Below are 16787 nucleotides of genomic sequence, written 5' to 3' on the forward strand. Positions count from 1 at the left end.
GCGATTTGCGCTAGTTAGCAATGGGATACAAATGAAGGCAAAAACGGATGTTGAGACATTCAGGGCATGACCCTCAGGTTTCTGGCTTGAGTGAGTGGTGGTATCATAAACCAGAATGAGGCGTTAAGAGGAAAAATGACTTTGGGAGAAATATGGTAATCCCAGTCTACTGGTGTTGAGTTGGATGTGTCCATTGGACCTCCAGGTGAAGACGTGTAGTAATCAAGTAGATATGCCAGTGTGAAGCTCAGAGGAGGGTCTAACTAAACATGAAGAGTCTATTCTAACTTCATTGGACCTTTTGTTTCACTTCTACGACTTACTGTAGAAGTAAATACTGTGCCATGACGTTTCAGGCATGGTTGGGAACTGCTGGGAAAGCAGTAATTGGTCCCCTCTCTGCCACTGGCTTGGGTGAAGTGACCTCCAGTAAGGTGATGGACTTCAGGCTGTGCCCATTGCCTTATGGAAAGGAGACCATTAAGGAGACCTGAAGAAAAATGTGGCAAACATTGCTCTAAAACAAATCATTTAGTCCTGTCGTTCATGATTCTTCTGTGAAATTTAGAAGTTATACCAGTGAGGCCAACTTCTTCCACTGCCCAAAAACCATACTTTCAAAGACCACTGTACACAAAGAGAGGGGAAGTCTTTGCTTTCATTACACTGAAGTCCTTATCCCTAGCAAACTCTTTATAAAAGGAGACAGGGACACCTGGGTGGCTCAGTCGGTTGAACATCCAGCTCTGAGTTTCAGCTCAGGTCCTGATCTCATGGGTCAGGAATCGAGCTCCATGTCAGACTCTGTGTTCAGAGTGGAGTCTGCTAGGGATTCTCTCCCTCCTCTCCCTCTGCCCCCTCCCTTGCTCATTCTCTCTCTCTCTCTCTCTCTCTCAAATAAATAAATCTTTAAAAAAGAAGGGAGGGAGAGAAAGGAAAGAAGGAAGGAAGGAGGAAGGGGAGGAAAGAAAGAAGGAAGATAGATGTTGCTCCCTAGCTATAACAAACGTGTTTGTTCTTTCCCCCCATTTTGGGGGTAGGGAGTGGTCTTATTTTAGTGCCATCCCGCAGTTGTGATGGCCACTTTTTCTTCCTGTTCTTGCCCTGTCTCCATCGTGATAATGCACTGCGCTAGAGAGTTTATTTGCAATTCTGTCTGTGTTACAGAGTTTAGGTTGAGATCTGCTTTAAGGGACCCAACTAAAATAGCATTTTTGCAAAGCAACTCATTGTTTTTTCCTGGCTAATTTATCTTAAGTGACTTGCACTGAAATGAAACATATTTTAATTCAAAAGTTCCTGACAGTAATGGTACTGTGGGAGTTACATGATGTGTTCGTGGTTGAACCTCTTTTATTCCAGATATCTATTCACGAAGGCTAAATGGGAATTGCTTATGGAGCCCAGGCATTTCTAACAATTCAAGAGGGATTGGTATTTAACCAAACAGTTCTGGCAATCAGGTGTGAGCATGGCAAAGATTTAGCAAGGGCATTAGTCGTGTGTGGAGAATGGAGGATCTCAATTTTAATTCAAAGGACTGTGATAGAAAACTCATCATCAAACTTGAATATCAACCAGCCATGTTTACAAAGAAGGCAAAATCACAATAGCACCCAGGGAAATTTAAATGATGCATGATAAAAATTCTCAGAGAAGCCCAAAAACCAATCATCCCATCCAGCATGCTGAATGAAATGCTGCACTAAGCCCAGCGCTGGTACTGTGTTCAATGAAAAGGCCTTAAAATATTTACTGCTTGTTTCAAAGTGAAGGTACCAGGTTTATTGGGAATTGTGGTATCAAACACAGTCCCTAATTAAAAAAAAAAAAAATGCCAAAAGTTTAAGTAAAGCTTCTGTCACACTGACTAAAAATAAGTAACATACCACCCCAACGTGTGGTCCGAGGTTTTCACTCATGTCAAGGTAAATCAAGTTTGTTGGTCAGATTCAGGATGCAGCGAAGAATTAGCCACTTCAATGAAGCAACAGGGTACAATCAAAGTGTTCAGATGCCCTCTGGAGACTGGTCCTCTAAAAGATGCTTTTCTGAACTGTTGGAAATGCAGTTTGAGTGGATCCATCCTTGGTTCAATTAATGTTTCCTTAATTAACAGGTAGGAGATCAAATCATCGAAATCAATGGGGAGAGCACAAGGGACATGACACACTCCAGAGCGATAGAACTCATCAAGTCGGGAGGAAGAAGGGTCCGTCTCCTGCTGAAACGTGGGACAGGACAGGTCCCGGAGTATGGTACGTTTCACATTTTGCTTCACCTTTTTTCTCTTTCTTCTGTGTACTGTAAATGGCTCTGCTTATTTGTACAAGTATATCAGTCCTCCAAGTCTACCTAAATATATTTAGCTTTCAAGAGATGTATAGAGACACAGGTATATATGCATATGTACATTGAAGCACAAGATTGATATGTGTGTGAGCTCTTTCTTTTGCTCCCTTGGTTAAGTGATGTTTAAAATAGCAAATAGAGGACCTTCCAGGGCATCTCTGAGTGTGCAGGGAGAGCCAGCCACCACTTATACATTAGAACTTTTGCAGTTTGATGAAAAGTCTTCTGTTCATTTGAGTCCACAGTAATTTCTCAGTTGTTTCCTAAAATCGCTCATGTGTCACACTGCCCCATAGCCTGTGCGACCGGGGCCAGGGGACAAGTAAGAGCAAATCTTCTGGTGGGAAAATGAGAATGTAAACTTCAGTTCACACAGTGGTTGCATTTTCTTGGTACTTTGGGACTGTCCAAGAATTCACTCTTAACACTGTGCATCTCTGTGCTCTTCCAGAAGGCATGGAAGTACATTAGCTCTGCCTTCAGGAGTCTCTAATGGTGTTACTTCTCAGCAGTCCATTGAAGGCACCACTGACAGGTTGACTAAGAAACTGTTGGGTGGTCATTAGGTGAGAGGCATCAGCCCCTTAGCTGGGCTGTAGTTAATGTCAAGGAGTGTCAGAAAGACAGACAGACATCAGTGAAGAACAGTGCTGAGAACACCTGTCCAAATTAGGACAATGGGACCTAAATAAATAATAAGCTCAAATTGTTGATCTAGATGCTAGCTTTCATCCCTATCCCCCCACACCACACACACACACACACACACACACACACACACACACTTTCTCTCTCTCTCTAAATAACACTTTTCCCTCTCTAATTATGCTTACCTTAATCATGGGAAACTTGCCTAACTACCAAATAATTGAACACTTCCTTAGTTAATGGTGCAGGATAGTCTTGAGTTCAGTTGAAATATATGAATTCAAATGCCCTCAAAAACTTTGTTTTCGGGATCTTGGAAAACCCCAAAAGCACTGGCAAGTACTCAACTAAGGAAAGCACTGAGAAGTTTTTGTAGGCTTGGCTCAATGCCCCAAGAAAGACTTCATCCCAGGTTCCCATCCTTAATATCTGGATCTAATAATATATGTTTAAATATTAATATTAGCAATAAGGACAGGCCTGATCCTGTTAAGTAGCACTGGTGCTAATCCCTTTGTAAAGAATCCTACTCTTGGAATAGAGTGACTTTTTGCACCCCAGAGAACTAAACAATCCAGTAATGTGAAACTGACCTATGACAGTTTGTCACTTCTAAAAAATACCTTACTTTAGGGGCACCTGAGTGGCTCAGTCCTTGGGCATCTGCCTTCAGCTCAAGTCATGATCTCAGGGTCCTGGAATCGAGCCCTATGTCAGGCTACCTGCTTAGTGGGGGCCCTGCTTCTCCCTCTTCCTCTGCCCCTGCTTGTGTTCCCTCTCTCGCTATCTTTCTCTCTCTCTCTGTCAGATAAATAAATGATATCCTAAAAAAAAAAAAAAAGATGGGTAAAGCTCTTTTAAAAAATACCTTATTTTAAAGGTATCCTTCATTCCACAGCAAGACCTGTTATCTGAGCCACGGAATGTCCGTTCAGTATTACTCTTAGGTCCTAACAAGTTAATCTTTGAAAAGTTAATCTGAACCACATGGCTACCCAGAGCTGTCTGTTCTGTTCTAGAATCCCTGTTGGGTACATCTTTTCAGCAGCTCGTCTACAGTGAGCAGTTAGAACATTATTGTTGACCAACTGGCAGCATCACTCAAACTGTGATGCCCACATATGAGGCTGCCTTAAAGCATCTTAAAAGAAAAACTAAAAATGTGTTTTGGGGACAAGACGAAAATTCAACATCATGTCAGCATGATCCCTTTAATTCTTAACATCACCTGAGAATACCTGGTTAAGATTGAATTTAACAAACAGAGAGTTTGTTAAACATCTGAACACAGTTTTGAGGGCCCAGTCATCAATACAGTTAATTCCTGTCATTTTGCAGAATTTCTTCTAAATCTATTCTTCTAAAATGTAACATTAAATCATGATTGCCAATGGTTAGAGTTTGTCGGCTACTGTTGAAGTTAGACTGATACAGATTTTGACTGTAAATTAATTTTAAAGATTATGTCACAAAATATCCAATTTAATAGAACAGAGCGATCTCCTTTAGGGAAGTAAAAGAATAATCACAAACTAAGTAAACATTAGCATCTAAGCTGAAAGATGCCTGGTTTTGCATGAGCAACCAAGAAGGTTAGGGATCAGACCAGCATCTCTGGGGATAATGCCATCAAGTGATATTTCTGGAATCTCATAGCAACTAATGGGGTCCCCAAGACCACCCCACATTCAGAGATCTACTAGAAAGACTCCCAGGGCACAGAATAGAGTTGTACTCACAGCTAAGATTTATCAGGCAAAATTTGAGGAATCCAGGTGCAAGATTCCTTATTCTCTCTCTCCCTCCCCCTCTCCGTTTTTCTCATGAGGGGTCACCCAGAGAGCCCTCTTCCCCAGCAACAAAAACACAGTAATAAACGTGTGATACTGTCGCCCAGAGAAGCTCATTAGAACCTGGCACCAGGATTTATACTATGCTACTCAAGCAGGCACACTTCACGAGCACATACCAAAATTCTGGACTCCCAGAAGAAAAGCAGGTCATCAGCATATACTGTGTTGTCTGCACAGTTGCACAGGAGATACCCTTATCCTTTAGGGAAGGGTGTATATTAGTGTAGGAGACAGTTTATGGTCAAAGTCCTGGAGGCCAACCTTGCAAGCAGATCTTTCTGAAGACAGGGCAGCCATCTCACGGCTGCCACGCCAACTCTTTCCTGTCCCAGGAAGCAAGCCAAAGAAGCAGCCACCGTCATGGAGCTTACAAATGACCCCAGCTTAAAAGGGGTGCCCACAGCTGAAGAGCAACCTAATTCCTCCAGCACCAGTTAGACTATATCATGAAGCCGAATCTTTTGTCCACAATAAAAGAGTGCATTTTAATGATGCTGGCAAGGGGAGCTCTGTTACAAAACCAAGTAATGGAAGCCGGAACAGCAAAAGAAAATGCCTGAGATAACCAGTAAATATAACCAAGAAGATAATCCATTTTGTCCAGATGTACCCTCATCACAGGAACACTGAATTTTCCATGTACTATGAGTTTAATCCTATTTTTTCCCCTTTATTTGCCTTTTAATATCCAACACGTAGCAAAAGATCCATCTTTAGAAGACGATTAAAGGAAGTTGTCAGAATCTATAGGAGACATAACCTGCTAGGGAGCCATGTAGACTTAATCCAGCCTGAGAGAGTGAGCTTTGAAGAGTAGGAGATCGACAACAAACAGCCTGTTACCAGGGTTTTAAGCGATAGCCACCAGCCCTCCCTCTGCTACCTGTCGAATTCAGAATTCATAACAGCTCTGAAGCAAGACCCTTATCTGGACATTTGGCCACATGGACCACGGGAAAGCAGATCTTAGTCAAGAGAAGTAGGAAACTCTTATGCTGAGTTCCTAAGGTGATCTGTGACAGGGAGATAAGCCCAGGTACAATTGAAAGAAAAAAAATTCCAAGGGTAATCTGGCAGATTGTTGACTAAACAAAATCAGTGTGAATCCAAGTGAGCCGAGGAAAGGAATAAATATGCTGCAAATATGCCATCCATAATTACCACAAGACTAATCGTCACACGACAGCCCAGCCAAGTAAGAGGCATAAATCAGCAAATGTAGCCACAGAAGTCAGGGCTGCACACAGGCTGTCGAGCAGATGCAGGGGGAGTCGGCAAGTGATAAGGGCTTTGAAGACGTTGCTTTTATAGCTAAGTCCTTGAAGGAGATGGATACTTCAACTCTACTCTAGGCCTTAGGATAAGAATTTGTTGATTATAAACTCCCCGGGAAGTGTGAGCTCCCCCTCCCCTGACACGCATCTCAACAACTGGCAGGAATAAGGAAATTTCACTCCACCATACTGAGAAATGAATCCAAAGATGATGCCTCAAAAGTAGCGCCCTCCTTAACACTGGTTGTTGCTGTTTGAATTAAATCTAAGAAGGTTAAGAAAGAAGAAGTCACATGCCGTGGTTCTAATTCTGCTCAGGAATAAATTATACAAATTAGTGCCCTGCCTTAAAACACAGGTGTCCTTCATTAGCATTCAAAGAACAGAGGTGAGCCCTCCCTTGATTTAGACACGGAGCCACAGAGCCAGAGGTGAAGTCAAAATCAAGCAGTTCACTCCAACTTGGGCCTTTCCCCTGGTAGTATTCGCCATTCAGATCGGATCAAAATAAAGCAAAACAGAAATACGCTTTCGAGTCTTAGTGGTCTAGCCTGTTTATTCCCTTAAAAGGCAACAGAACCAGTCTTTCCGACTACAGTGGTGAAGGGAGTCCACTAGCAAATGGAGACTCAGTGGTCTTAGGAGGCCACGCAGGGTTACAAGGAGGAGGCAGAATTCTCTTAATCTAGGTGTCCCGGCGACAACGAACACCAAATGCCCACACCAAGGGAAAGAAAGAGCCAGTCTGTGGATTTGATTTCTACCTACCCTTCCATTTCCAGAGTTAGTGTCTTTAATGGGTTTTGACTGGATCACAGGTCTTTGGTTAAATGGGACTGTTTTCATTTTAGAAGTATAATAAAACTGCATGAAGTACGGAGAGGAAAGATACGAGTCAGGAACTCGTTAAAGAAATGAATGGGGCAAACAGTTGTTTAGTTAAAGACTGCCTTTCATCAGAAATACACACGACGTACACTCAACCTATCAGAGCATCAGGATTAAGCAGAACTGGTCTCTATTTATATGGCAATAGGCAACGTTTATTTGTTTATTCTTCTTCAGGAATGTACCTTGAGCAGTTGTAAGGACATGGATGGAGCTGGAGTATATTATGCTAAGTGAAATAAATCAGTCAGAGAAAGACACACACCATATGACTTCACTCATAAGTGGGATTTAAGACACAAGCAAGCAAAGGAAAATGAGAGAGAAATAGACTCTTAGCTCTAGAGAAACAAAGCAGTGGCCACCAGAAGGGAGGCAGAGTGGGGGATGGGGAAACAGGTGCTGAGCCCCGGGGGGATTAAAATAAAAACTTTAAAATAAAAAGGAATATACAGTGACAAGTTAACATTCCAAGCATACTCTTATATTCTTGCTTATAGTTATTAGTTCAGCAAAGGCTTTCTTCCCTTGGATCACACAAGCATAAACTACAGGCAGTATGCCCCTACTAACTAGTCCACGTGAGACAGTCCTGTAACTGATATCATTAATTCATGTCATTACTACTCCCTTAACTCAAGGAGGATTTTTCTGGGCACCTACAATGGGCAAGTCTCTACGGTCCAAGCTATAGTCCCAGCTCTGAGGGAGCTGAAGTCTAGGAAGGAGACATGGTTTCCAACAGACTGGTGACAGATGGAAAGGTCTTCAAGGACTAGCTCTAGTGAAAATCTTGAAGTGGGTTTTATTAATTACTTGTGGAATTTAATAAGCGCTTCTAAAATTAAGGATCCTCAACAAGTCCTTGGCTTCTTCAGTTGGTTAAGCATTTCCTTTGTAATATTTCTACCCACACTTCAGACATTTTCTGAAGAAAGGACTCACTGAATGTAGGTGAATTTCTGTTTAGACCTTGTCTAAATTCTTCTAAATTCTAAGTTAGTAAACCCAAACTTCATCTGGCAAATTTGCTAAGCATCCCTGCCCACCTCCTGTGGCTGTCAGCCCCAGGGAGCCCAGAGCACTGTGACCTCACATCCTGAGGGTGCTGCTGTGCCCCCACAAGAAAAGACCAGGGGAGGGTCTTCATTTCCTTCGTTTCTTCCTCGGAGACCATGTTTATGGGAGCTTTAAGTGGTTCTCATAGCCTTTGCACTAATTCGCCTGCATTTTTAATAGGGCAAAAGGCAGCTTGCTTCAATAATAAATTATGAAATTTAATTTCAGCTTCTGACATTCATGGTTGAGTGTATCTTCCTTTTCCATGAAAGGTTCCACAAATCACTCCTGTACACCTCTACTGAGGCAGACAGGAGGAAGAGGACAGGCTGTGAGGCAGAACTCCGGGCTGCATCATGCAGAGGACAGGCTGCTTCCTGCCTAGAAAGGCTCAAGACTGCTCTCTGCAGCATGTGAGTGAGCCCAGAAATGGTCTGTGACGCTCCCTATGAGTTTCCCATTTCGCGGAGTCAGAGGCAGAAGTTTCCTTAAAGAATACGCAGCTCTGACATTCCTCTCTCCACTGTTCAGCCGGACCCTCATTTATTATTTTGAGTATTTTTAGGACAAGAATGAAAGCTCATTTCTTCACCTTGTTTTATTGAGAACCATGGACTGTAATGAATATTGGGTTTTGTTTCGTTTTGTTTTGTTTTTTGGATACCCTCATGTGATTTCCAACACACGATTTTCTCTTTAAGGATATATTGTAGGATCTCCTTCCTCAAGTCCTCACTTTGTTAGGCATTTAAGCCTCTGATAAAATATATTAGAGGGGACCTGGGTGGCTCAGTGGGTTAAGCCTCTGCCTTCAGCTTGGGTCATGATCTCAGGGTCCTGGGATCGAGCCCCACGTTGGCCTCTCTGCTCAATGGGGAACCTGCTTCCCCTTCCCGCCCTCTGCCTGCCTCTCTGCCTGTTTGTGATCGCTGTCTGTCAGATAAGTAGATAAAATCTTTAAAAATAAAAAACTAAATATAAAATATATTAGAACACACAGTAACCAAGAATCTACCAAGAAGAACCAATTTAGCCTTTGAGGTTTGACCTCCCTCAATTCCCAAATACTCAAGTTATTGGTCACGTGCAGGTCAGAAACTGTAAATATTCCAGTGCCTCCAGGAACCCATCCTGGAGAGGCACAGTTAGGCTCAAGTTTCAAACCCATCACTAGCACCCATTGTGAAGTGGGTGCTAAATGCCAAAATTATTTTCCACCCACTGTCTGACTTTTCTCTTGTCTCAAAGAAGAGCTGATACAGAAGGTTTTTGATTCCTGTAAAGGAGTTTGCCAACAAAACCCTGCTCTCCAGGTACTAAAAGTGGTATCTAGTACCTTAAGACAAATTCTTGGGTAGGCCCAGCCAACTGCCATAACCAACAGCCATAGAGTCTCCAAGTAAATTTCAAGCTTTCTTTTTTTAAAAGATCCTTTTGTGGCAGAGCCTAGTGGAAGAAAGAGTGAGTCCACGAAGGCCGATTTTTGTTAGTAGAGAAAGTGCCTACAGCCTTGCTCAAAGATAAGACTGCTGCAGTGTCCTGTTCTGAAAAAGACCTCCCAACATTTCCTTTTAACCGAATTCCCTCCATTAGGACCAAAGATGAGACTGTATAATGCCTTGGTCCGCTCTTGAATTATGTGTTCTAACTACAGCAAGATCTCTAATTAAGAATCACTCACATTTTTCAGTGTGCTCTTTGGGTTCCATTTCGTTTGTTTGTTTTTGGCTTTTTTAACAGAATAAAAAATGCACACTTAGTCCTGACTAAATTGCTGTTAACTGTCCGTGGCTCAGACATTTGCTCACGGGATGACTTGCTTTTATACTTGTATACAAAGATGTGCGCTGTCTCGCATGTAGTAACTCTGGCCTCAGCAGGCTACCGGGTGTTAGGACTGAACACACACACACACACACACACACACACATCCACATGTCAGTGCGCTTAGTAGGCCAGCGTGCGACTCTCCATTTTTCCTTTTCCACTGCAGTTTCTACCCCAGTCTCCGTGGCAATTCATTCCCACCGTGTTCCGGGTTCTTTTCTTTGAACGTCTGTCCATGAGGTTTTCTAGCACATGTATCTTTCAAGCCCAGTAAAGGTCACGTTTAAAACCTGATGAGAGCCTTCTCAGTGTGACACAAAACCAGCTTGATTCTTTTTGCACACAATTACTGGCATCTTGGCAGAGCTAAATGGTAAACTCAATTAATAAGGCCTGAAATGTAATTTCCATTGCTCACGCCCATAGTTAAGCTTCAGTTTTCTTACCACAGAGAGGGTCTGCTTTCCATTTAACCTTGAGGTGTTCGTGCTCAACCTTTGTCTCCCTTCTCTGAGACACACACCATGCCCCGAAACACACTCCAGGAGGCAGAGCCGGAAACCTCTGTAGAGTGCGGTCCCATTCCACTTGCCAAAGTCAGGCTCCCCGTGGGGAGCAAGTTAGGCATTTAGACGGGCATATCATCAGTATATGCCAGCAAGGAGTACATCAGGCTCCAGAACGCATGAGCTGCGTGGATCAAGTTGTTCTGAGCACATTAACCTCGTGTTGGTCTGCCCATCCCTCCTGCTGTGCGGAGCTGAAAGAAACACAGCAGCGGGCCGAGGTGGGGTGGGGGGGTGGTCCTTGCTGCATCTCCTGGGGTCTGTCTCTTGGAGATTATTGATTTGGGCACTCCTGACTTTCTAGTACCTGCCTACGTGTAGATAAAGAACTGTAGCCCAAGAGCTGAGAGAGACACAAAGTAAGGGAGCCGCCGAGAGGCTGGTTTCAGGGCATGGCCCTCGGCCCTGCGACAGGTGAGTATAGCCCAGAGTCGAACACGCAAGGCATCGCCACAGTTCCTCCTCCTGCTTTGTTTCTTTCCCAGAAAACAACTACACTCAGCAAGTCAACTGTGAGCCTTGACTCTAAAGAAGTAGATTGTCAGAGGTGAGGGGAGCTAGGAGAAAAGTACGAGATTATCGGCGGAAACAGAGACATGAACGTGGGCATGCCCTATCTTTCTTTTTTTGATGTTTCAAAATGTGGAAATGATTACTGTGACTGATTCTCAAATGACAACCAATAGCACGAAAACATCCCATCGTTATGGGAAAATTCTGCAAAAACTCTGATACGGCCATTTCAAATTTTTTGTTGACATCTGTGTCTCCCAAAAGCGCCTCAGGATGCCCTCAGTATTTTGAGAAAAATCTACTTTTGGAATACACATGTAGCTTAGTCTATCACTAATTTCACTTGCTGCATGCTCAACAGGGGTAGCTCTACTTAAAGTCTTTATTCTTACTGCCTAGATAATTTGTATTCAGCTGCTCTAAACATACTAAGCGATCTTGACTCTAACCGTAATAATATATCTTTGTCACTGGTTCTGTTAATTCTAATGATTGGTCCTAGGCTGTTCCTCCCCTTCCTTTAGGAATGGTACCTTCCAGTCTCTCCATGTGCATGAAAAGTGACAAGCATGGGTCCCCATATTTCTACTTATTGGGCCACCCTAAAGACACGGTTTGTAAAATCTGCATGAATATTATCTTTCTCTAATGAGCTTTGGTTTTGCATTGTTTGTAACTGATGTATAATGCTTTTTCTTTCATAGTAGCTTGTCTAATTACTGCTAGAGCTCTGGAAAACACCTAGCTGAGACCTCACAAGTGATAAGGATAGGATTTGTGGGTTCATAAGCACTTGGGATGCACCAAATTCCAGCCCAGAATGGCCCCAGCAGGAAGGAAAGATAGGGAGGACCCAGCAGAGGCAGCACCAGCCAAGTTTTGCTTCACACACTTCCAAAAATCCTCCCTAGGCTTTGGTACAAATAATTACATTGATTTCCTCTTGGCCCAAGTTCCAACGGCTCCAACCCAGGGCACCCCTTTGGCCCCTTATGAAAAGAAAGCCACAGTTGCCAAACATCCAAGCCCTGGGATCTCTGAACTCCTCCTGGCATCACGATATCTCCCCGGGCTGCCCTGTGGCAGCTAGCTGCTCACTTTCCTCTCCCCATGCTCAGTGACACACCAAATTTAAAGAAGGAAAAGAAACACCACTTGTGACATTTTTAAAAAAGTAGGCATAACTTTGTATCTGAACAACATTTACCACTCTTTCAAAATGACTATTCTCCACTTGTCTGTTTTTTAGCCTAACATTTTTAAAAAAAAGTCTTACAGGAAAAAAAAAAATACCCTATACATAAATAAAGCAGAATATAGATGATAGCCTTGCAAATATGGTTCAGGCAACTTTTCACCCCTCAAACACATCCCTAGAGCGGCCCATGTTGCCACTGTCAGATCCTGCAGGGGGCTGGTGGCTTCGGCCACAATTTAATAGGTAGAACTGTGATTTTAAAATGTCAGTTTGACTTTTCAGTCCCCACAGTTAGGCACGGAAGCAGGAGCCAGACTGGCGTGTTTCTCAGTTTGGGTGTGATGGGACCCCATTCATGCTGCCACAGGCATGGCCAAGCATCTCACCGCCAAAGTCTTTTAAGCTGGCTCTCTGAATTTTTCCTGAAACATATTTTCCAACTGTTATAACCCTGCTGATTGCCATCAGGATTGGTTTAAATTTAACATGAAAGATAATATTACTCACTAAGGGAATTATTTGATTGGCCTATTGCTAAACAACTCCTTACCAAATACTTTTATATTAACATAAGCATTATAAGTACTACACACACACACACACACACACACACACACTGTTGCAGTCATTCCTTGAGGATGTCTTAAAAAAAAAAAAAACAGAAGTTTTAAATGTATCATTTCTCTAAAGTGTCTGTCTCTCAAGGATGTTATTGATCAGGGGAGGCCTGAATCAGAGCAAAAAGGAAAAAACTCCAATTTACTGGAAAAGATATAAAGCCACGGAATAATTATTAGGGAAATCCAGTCCCTTGACTGTGGTATAAAGAGATATAGATCTGTGTTTCTGACAAAAGACAGCTATATGCTTGCCATTTAATTTACGTCAGCTATCTGAAATCCATGAAGGTGAGGGGACCGGAATCAACCGATTCCCCAGCCCCGGCCAAAAACAGAAACACAAGAGGGCTCGGTGGTTTCTGTCCAGTCCCACCAGCATCTGTCAGGCATCTGACTCGGTGCTAGGATATAAAGATGATGAGAGAGTCTCTGCCTTTGTGTTCATAAGCAAGTAGGTGTGACAGGGAGAAAACCAGGCAGTGGAGCAAACAGCGAAGAAACGATAAGAACCCAAAGGAGACAATATCCTAATCCTGCTTAGCAGAGTTGTGGAAGGTTCTGCTCTACCCCAGAGGTGACATTATAGCTAGGCCTTGAGCGACAAGCATGGTTTCACCATGGGTGGGCTAGAAGTAAAGCCGTTTCAGGCAGAGGAAACAATTCGACCAAAGCCAGGGAGTGTGTTCAGAAGAGCCATCGCACAGGCGAACCGAGAGACGGGCGGCGGTAAGGGAAAAAACACGAAGGCAGGTTCAGTTAGAAACGGTCTTGTATGCCAAGCAAAGGAATTCAGATTTTATATAATCAGATGTCGCTGAAAATTTGTTTGAGTGGAATGGTGAAAATACCCATGTTTGGAAATAGTCTCTAATACTGTTTATGTGGATTTTATAAGAAACTGGAGGCAGTTAAAACGTTACTGTAAAGGTGGAGGCAAATGAAGAAAGGACCAGACTTGGGGGAGTGAGGTTGGGAATAGCACACTGAAAATAGATTCTGGAGACAATCCAAGCATTCCTTCGACGGAAGTAACAAAAAGCTGTTGCTGTGCCCCAAAATGGGCTGAGGGCAGGGTTAGGAAAAGAGTGGGAAGAAAGACGGTCAGGGACTAGAGCCCACTCTGCTGCCTGATTTAGCACAATGCTGGGTGCATAGCATTCAGACGGTAGCTTTCTTGTGAGGGTTGTGGGTGGGAAATGGCCTTCATGCCCTGCTCCCCGTGAACCTCACCACAGGGCCCCCACACGGTTCCCCACACTGTTCCCCACATGGTTCCCCGCATTCTGGGCCACACTAGGAATCCACTACTGAGATGGCAGAAAACTTCAGCTCCTACTTAGATCCGGTCTTGGGATAAAGACCCAGTTTTTCTGTTGTTTTTTTGTTGTTGTTTTTTTGGTTTTTTCTGGAGGACAGGGATAGGCAGTGTACCAAGACAAATGATGTTGTTTCTCCCCTAAGGGAACTCTGTATGTGGAGAATGTTTAAGGAAAACATGGTGCTCATTGTTTATAGAAAAATACTCTTGAATCACACTCGTTAAAATCATTCTCAAATGTATTATGTATGTATGTATAAATGTGTTATATTCCTGCATTGATGTACAAAATATTTTCAAAACAAGCGTGCTCTGCTTAATTTCCCTTTCTGGGGACATATTTACCCTTTGAAATCTGGATTCCGTCCTTAAGACTCCAGCAAAAGTATCCCCTCCATGATCACTGGTCCCGCCATGCTAAGGAAGCCTGGGGACTGATGGCATCCTTCAACTTCTTGGGCCTCCCTATAAGAGTTAACACTACTGATCAGTATAGTAGCTGGATTTTTCTCTTACTGCCTTGACTGGCCCTCCAGGGTATCCTTCAACTCCCTTCCCATCTAGTAACCCCCCTCCCCAACTTTTCCCTCGGGGTCTCACTCACCCCCATGGTTCCACCTTGTCACTACTGTGCTGGAGACTCACTTCTGTTTCATCATGTCCGGCTTCATTCCGAACCCCACCCTGAAACGTCCCACTGCCTGTTAGACATTTCTAGCCGGATACCCCACATTTGTGTATTCAAATTTATATTTATGATCTTTCTCCTGAAAATACTCCTCCTCTGGAATCCCTTATTAATTAAGGGACCATCAATCCTCTTTGTCATCCAGCTCAAAACGATCTCATCTGCCTTCTCACTCATCTATCTGTCTATCTGTCATCTATTGTCTGTCTCCGGTTCCCAAGTGGGAGTGATTTGATGTCTGTCATTTCTCATGGGGCCCTCTCCACCATTCCTACTGTCATTGTACTCCAGTTCAGGCCTATTCCACAGGATTAAATAGCCTTTTACCTGTTTCTGTACTGCTATGGCCAATCTTCCCAGCTCATCAATGCCAGAGCAATTGACTGTCCTTAAGGACTGCCCCACTCAAAGACCTTTTACACACACAGACACACACACACCCTTAAATTAGTCCCCAGAGCCATCCCTGATTTGGCCCTACCCAAATCAGTCTTCTCTCTTATCTCCCACAATAGCCTGTTTCATCTCTGTGCTCCAGCTACACTGTCCTATATTCCCACCTTCATGGTTGGGCACATGCTATTCCCTTGGCTTGAGAAATCCTTTTCCCAAATCATGTCCTCCTTTAAGAACCAGGTCAAAGTCTGCCCCTTCCACGAATCCTTCCCCAAGTTCACCAGTTAGAAGTAACTTGAGTTACTTCCCAGGTCCTCTGAAATCCCACAGCCCTTTATAGTGACAACAGATTTATCGATATCCCCATCCTTCCTCCCCTTTATAGAATTCAAATACTGGTTATCACCCCGGGTTAATACGGTGCTTTACAGAGTGAACAAGTAAATGAATGAATGACTAAGAGTCTTGCACTATCATGAAGTTGTTATTCTGACAGCAAATTTCAACATGAGCTTTTGAAGATAGTTTTTGTAGATAGCTTTTGCAGAGGACTACGGACGATGTCCCAAATCTCCACTGGTTGTCTCAACCCAAACCGGATTTTCATTGCTGTGCTGGTGGTGCCTGTGGTTTTCCTAAACTCCTGCCCGCCTGCTTGTTTTCTTACCATATCTCTTTCCGTTAAGAGCGGAATAGAGGAAAACTGGCTAATTGATGTTCCAGGCAATTGTTTCTGGTTAATCTAAGTTTTATTGTTTCTAGAGGTGTTTTCTCTCAAACTGTAGTTCTAACCTGTGTTGCCGTTACAAATTGTAGTTTAACCTTCTGGAGTTGCTTCTTTGTTAAGGAAGCGTCATGTATCATAGTCTCCTAGAGACTTCGGGGCACTGTGAAACAGAAGCTAATGTTAGGTCTATCTGTGTGGGATTATGTGCCTACCTTCCTGCTGTGAAAAGGGGGCCATTCGGAAAAACTCTCTATGCTCTTTGTCTAGCCTTCCGGCTCTATATCAAGTTCAACCAAATGGACCTATTTTATGATATGTGTCAGACATGTTTGGATGCTATGGAGGCTACAGGAAAAAAAAAAAAAAAATGTGGCATTGTCTCTCCCTCCCCTTCAGGAGCTCTCCATTTCATTAAAGAGCTACAAATACTCACTTGGAACAAATACAAGACAGTAAAAACCCAAATGATAAGGGAGTTTGAGACAAGAGCAGGAAATAATGACCACAATAGTCAGTCAGGGCTCCTTGAAGGAAACCAGTCATGAGATAATCTTTGAGGAATCAGAGGGTTTGGGAACTCAAAGAGCCCTACAATCTGAAACAGAAATAGGACACTATAGGAGATGATTTTGATGCTAAGAAGCAAGTGACTAGAGTATAGGATCCCTTCTGAAAAGTAGAGGGAGCAAAAGTGCTAGAGTTTTGAATGATTGGAAGAGGCCAGTGTCTGAAAACCAATGGCAATGAGGAGGCACAGAAGATTCTTGAGCAGCACACCGACGTGGCTAAGTATTTTTAGGGACAACAGAGAACATTATAGAAAGAGTTTGTTTTGTTTTGTTTTCAAAGCATTTTAATCT

The 16787-nt window shown here is 43.2% G+C and overlaps 1 protein-coding gene across 4 annotated transcripts in view; it reads left to right on the forward strand.

Annotated features, from left to right (window-relative positions):
- The window catches only part of MAGI2 (membrane associated guanylate kinase, WW and PDZ domain containing 2), a 1345167-nt gene that overhangs the window by 1268041 nt on the left and 60339 nt on the right, over positions 1-16787 (forward strand). For 3 of the 4 annotated variants that reach the window (XM_059396960.1, XM_059396961.1, XM_059396963.1), the window contains one exon: positions 2120-2258. In XM_059396960.1, the coding sequence (XP_059252943.1) occupies positions 2120-2258 (139 nt within the window). Of the gene's footprint in view, positions 1-2119; positions 2259-11504; positions 11594-16787 lie in introns of all 4 variants that reach the window. The other variant, XM_059396962.1, reaches the window with a different exon arrangement.

This window comes from Mustela nigripes, chromosome 4 (assembly GCF_022355385.1).
Source record: "Mustela nigripes isolate SB6536 chromosome 4, MUSNIG.SB6536, whole genome shotgun sequence".
In the NCBI taxonomy this organism is placed as follows: Eukaryota; Metazoa; Chordata; class Mammalia; order Carnivora; family Mustelidae; genus Mustela; species Mustela nigripes.